General features: G+C 45.9%; 1 protein-coding gene across 1 annotated transcript; it reads left to right on the top strand.

Annotated features, from left to right (window-relative positions):
* Nucleotides 1-817: 817 nt before the first annotated feature.
* Nucleotides 818-4,314, top strand: LOC109482735 (toll-like receptor 13). The gene has a single exon (XM_019785562.1). The coding sequence runs from the start codon at nucleotides 880-882 to the stop codon at nucleotides 4,210-4,212; it is 3,333 nt and encodes a 1,110-aa protein (XP_019641121.1). The 5' UTR covers nucleotides 818-879; the 3' UTR covers nucleotides 4,213-4,314.
* Nucleotides 4,315-4,894: the final 580 nt, after the last annotated feature.

Genomic DNA, 4,894 nt, shown 5'->3' on the forward strand with positions numbered 1-4,894 from the left:
ATATATACACGCACACACGTACACACACACACATATACAACGCAACACATATATATATATAACGTTGCGTTGCGTGGTTAAAGGTCGGAAAATTGGGCCAAGGCGGATCACAATTATAGTGATGTGAACTAAGTAAATGTGTTAGGATTCCAGCCACGCATACCACTATAGGCAGACCAAGGCCGCGCACCAGTAATAGAGGACAGATGTTAGACTTCACCCTCCTACAAGCTTGTCACTGCATATATGAGCACAGTAGAGTACAGTCATGAAAACTCCTCCGGTGTGAGATTCATTATTGAGTATTCTTGAGTGTGTGGACATGTACATTGTACTAGCCTGATTAAATCGCTGCCCGGTTGCCTCCCGTCCAACATCCAGCCGCCCTAAAGCCAGTCCGTTTCTAACTTTTAGTCCGTCCATCTATTCCTACAACACTGTAAATATTGAAATATTTTATATTTCAATAACCTCTGGCCTCCTGCCATACTGAGGTATATTGTTACTTTTTTATACTGTCATTAGCCTAGGTTATGGATTGTACGTATGAGACATTTCTGTGATTTGTGACTTTATTGTGTTATGATGTGTGCATGTTTATATATATATGTATGTATTTCATAATGTGGGGCCCGACATCAGCTCAGCTGCCAGGGCTTCCACTGTATTGCAGTGTTGGCAATTTAAATAAATAAAATAAAGCCGCGGACGGTAGAGTTTGCGTTACACAGACTAGACATGTATGTATTACACACTCATACATTATGTCAAGAACTAAGCCTCCTCTCCTCTTATGTACCATAAACTTCAGGTGTTCATATCTACTCTCCACCGGTCCGCGCAACGAGACGAACCTGAGAAAAACGCCACCAGACCGACATGGAGTCTAAACCCGCTCCTCTCGCCGTCTGCTTGGCTGTGGTTTCCGTGTTCATCGCCCAACATGGACGGGTTAGAGGACAACTCCCCCCACCTGTGTGTCAGACCTGGAACTCAACAATTGTCGTGTGTAAAAGGGACTGGGCGGATTCAACCCGCGCGCCTCTAAACCAAGTACCTCCCGGCATCCCCGAGTCTGTCATCACGGTGGATCTCAGTGTAAACAACATAACTATACTGTATAACGGCTCGTTTAGTGGGTTAAGAAACCTGAAATCCTTAGACCTGTCTGGTAATCCTATACAGACTATCGAAGTCGGTGCGTTCGCTGGGTTGGAGAATTTAGAACGTCTTGAACTAATAGCACTTGGCAAGTATCCTCTTCAAAATGGACTTTTCCAAGATCTGCGAAACCTTAACTCTCTGACCGTGGAGACTCACACAGATACAGTCGCCAGTGAGGGAGTGTTCACGGGGTTATCTAAACTCAGGCATTTAGCACTCTCCGTGAAAAATATCAGCAATCTACCCGATCATATTTTTGATTCTTTGACTTCATTGGAACGTCTAGAGATACAGGAACTCAGTGATGAACATACATACATACATGTAGAAGAGGACCTAAATACCACCATGAGAAGAGTCCACAGCGGAAGTGGGTTCTTACAACGACGCCTGCTGTGGGCACCGCTGCACGACCTTAAAACATTGAGTCTGTACTATCTACCAAGAGCCAGTGACCACTACTTTGGACCTGTATTTAGAAACATGTCCAAGTTGGAGACTATAGAAATGTTTCCCTTCCCCTATTTACATATGTTAATGACCATCAATGTTGAAATGTTCCGGCCGCTGTTACCGACTCTTAAACATTTAATCACTGCCGCCCCGATAGCTCCCGGCCTGCTGAAGTCACTCACACATCTGCAGACGCTGGACGTCACTTCTTCTCCATATCCCGTCATTATCGACGTTCTGTCGGAACTCCGACACACGCAGGTTCAGGAACTGTCATTTTACCTGAGGGGAATTGACAATATAACATCTGATACTCTAGCGGGATTAAAAGGTCTGAAACATTTGAAAACATTACTTCTAAAGTTTAGCGACATGAGGGCCATACAAGCTAACGCCTTTGCGGGTTTGTCACATTTACAAAGGCTGGATCTGGCGTATGTCGCCTCCGAGACGTTGACTTTACACGACAAGGCGTTCAGCGGACTGTCCTCACTCACTCATCTTAACTTGACAGGTAACAGAATTTCTACTTTACCACCAGACGTGTTTGAAGGACTGTCCTCGCTCACTCATCTTAACTTGAGCTATAACAACTTGCGAACCTCCCAAGCTCAGCTTCCAGAGACGTTGGACTATCTTGATCTCAGTTACAATAAGCTACATAACAGACACACAGGTCAACCACCATGTGACAGCCCTTTATCATTTAACCTCAGTGGTTTAAAAAGCGTGAATCATCTGAATTTGAATCATAATGAAATTGGATATGTTGACGCCGATTGTCTACCTAGGAATATTACTGTGCTTGATTTGCAGCACAACAACATAGGATCCGTGTATAATCCATTCTGCTTTGCGAACTCGAGTTTACGGTATCTCGACCTTTCTAACAATGAAATCCATGCTTTTTATCAATATGATACACCATGTGAGCAATCAGTCTTAGAAACACTTAGGTTGGATAACAACGCGATAATAGATAAATCACTAGCACTATTATCACTAGTACTATGGCCCCGGAATCAAGTAATTTTGAAAATGTTGACTCTTTCTCACAACCAAGTCCAGCGTATTGAAACAGGACAATTGGCAGGGTTTGACCAGCTGGAACATCTGGATCTCAGTCATAACATGATCAACACCGTCATGCCATCCGCCTTCCGTGGACTATCGCGGCTACAGTTCCTGGATCTCGGTAACAACAAGATACAGTACATAACACAGATGACATTTGAAGGTTTAGGCAACCTTACACATTTAAACCTGGCAGCCAACAAGATAGCAGAGATCGGGGACGCCTTTCAGCGTCTGTACGGGTTGAGGCACCTGAATCTGAGCAGCAACAGGTTGGCTGTGTTTAATCAAACCACATTTGGTCCTGTTGTCTACCGGTTAGAGACTATCGACATTGCAGACAACCCGTTTCTATGTGACTGTAAGTTACTGTGGTTTGTTGAGTGGGCCCTGGATAAATACGACAGGGTAGCGAACTTCCACAACCCCTATCCCGACTTCGGTCGAGGGTACACATGCTTGACTCCAGCTCATCTGCGTGGAAGACGTTTGCCAGACGGGTTGACGCAGAAACAACACTCTAACGACAGACAGGATCCATCAGAACGAAAGTTCTTCGACAGAGACTGTAGTCATGGATTCCGGCCCAACCGCCTCCTGGCCTGTGTGCTCGCCTCGTCGGGCATCTTCGTCGCCATGACGACCATTTTCCTGGTTGACTACCACATCGGCCGTGTTCAGTACTACCTGTGGATGTTGGACAAGTGGAGGAGACCGAAGATTGGCGAAGTAAAGAACCAAGGGCCGCCCAGATACACGCACGATGCTTTTCTTGCCTACAACAACCGGGACGTCGGGTGGGTTATAAGGCAAGCGATAGAGAATCTGGAACCTGACTACAGTCTGGTCTTACACGAAAGGGACTTTGCAGTGGGCGCTCCCATTGTGGAAAACATCGCGGATGCCGTGGAAAACAGCCGGAGAACCGTCTGCCTCATCACCAGGCACTTCCTGAAGAGTAAGTGGTGCGAGTACGAGTTCCAGCTGGCCCAGTACCACATGTTTGAGGAGGGGGGAGGGAGGCGTCTCATCCTGGTGTTTCTGGAGAGGATTCCTAACGAAATGCTTAAACAGTTCCGCCATCTGAACGCCGTAGTAAAGAGGGACACGTACCTGATGTGGCCACACGACGTGCGGAAAAGGCCGCTGTTCTGGGGGCGGCTGCGAGACGCTCTGGGCGATCCTCTACCCCGGGACCCAGAGCCTCAGCAGCAGGCACAAGCCCCGGAACGGAACATTCCGGAACAACAGGCACGTGATCCGGAACGGAACATTCCGGAACAGGAGCCACAAGCTCTGGAACGGAACATTCCGGAGCAACAAGCTCCGGGACGGAACATTCAGGAAGAGCCGGTACGGAACATTCCGGAGCAGCAAGAACAGGCTCCAGCAAGGAACATTGTGGAAGTGCAGGTCCATGCCCCCGTGCGGAACATTCCGGAACTTCAGGTTGAAATAGCCCCAGATCCAGACGACCAGTGGTTCGGAGATGGGGATGACTTGCCTCTTATACCGCTGTAGATCAAGATCAAGTTTACTGTGTCAACAGAATGTTGTTTTTGGGTGGGCGTTTTTTTTTGTTTTCTTTGGAAAATGCATGTTGATTTTTCCGTAAAGTCATATCCCCACAAACTATACTCTACTCTGTACAGCACTGTGTACTTACCTGTATCAGATAGTAAACTTTACGATTCTCTTAAACTGTATTGTAACTTCATGTTCACCATCATATGTTTTTATGTCATTTGTTTTCAAATAGCCTTCTGCTACAGTTTTCTATGGACTTATAATGTTTACAACATTTATGAGTTATTAGTTGCCTTTATATTTTAAAAAAGTATGTGTATGAGTAGATATACTAGTAGTCTGTACAGCAATATGTAGTTTTAGCTAAGGATGGTTGAAAATTGCACAATTTTTTTCTGCATTTGTATGAATGATTAAATCGTTTTGACCGGTACACTTGGCTTTTTTTAATATAATATGTAAGTTTCATGCGTAAGTTAGATTTTAGTGTGCTGTCAATTGGTAGTTCGCCCTTCGACAGGAAGCAGGTAATATAGATCCAAACACTCTTGTCAGGGCCAGTATACAGGCTAGCTCCTCGGCTCCAGGGCTAGCCTGGGTGCCAGACTGTTGTTAGGGCCTGTATACAGGCCAGCTCCTCGGCTCCAGGGCTAGCATGGGTGCCACATTGTTGCCA

This window comes from Branchiostoma belcheri, unplaced genomic scaffold, assembly GCF_001625305.1.
Source record: "Branchiostoma belcheri isolate BF01 breed outbred unplaced genomic scaffold, Haploidv18h27 scaffold60, whole genome shotgun sequence".
In the NCBI taxonomy this organism is placed as follows: domain Eukaryota; kingdom Metazoa; phylum Chordata; class Leptocardii; order Amphioxiformes; family Branchiostomatidae; genus Branchiostoma; species Branchiostoma belcheri.

What these genes read in the sequence shown, in the direction of transcription:
- LOC109482735 (XM_019785562.1), top strand. Translation starts at nt 880, where the DNA reads ATGGAGTCTAAACCCGCTCCTCTCGCCGTCTGCTTGGCTGTGGTTTCC.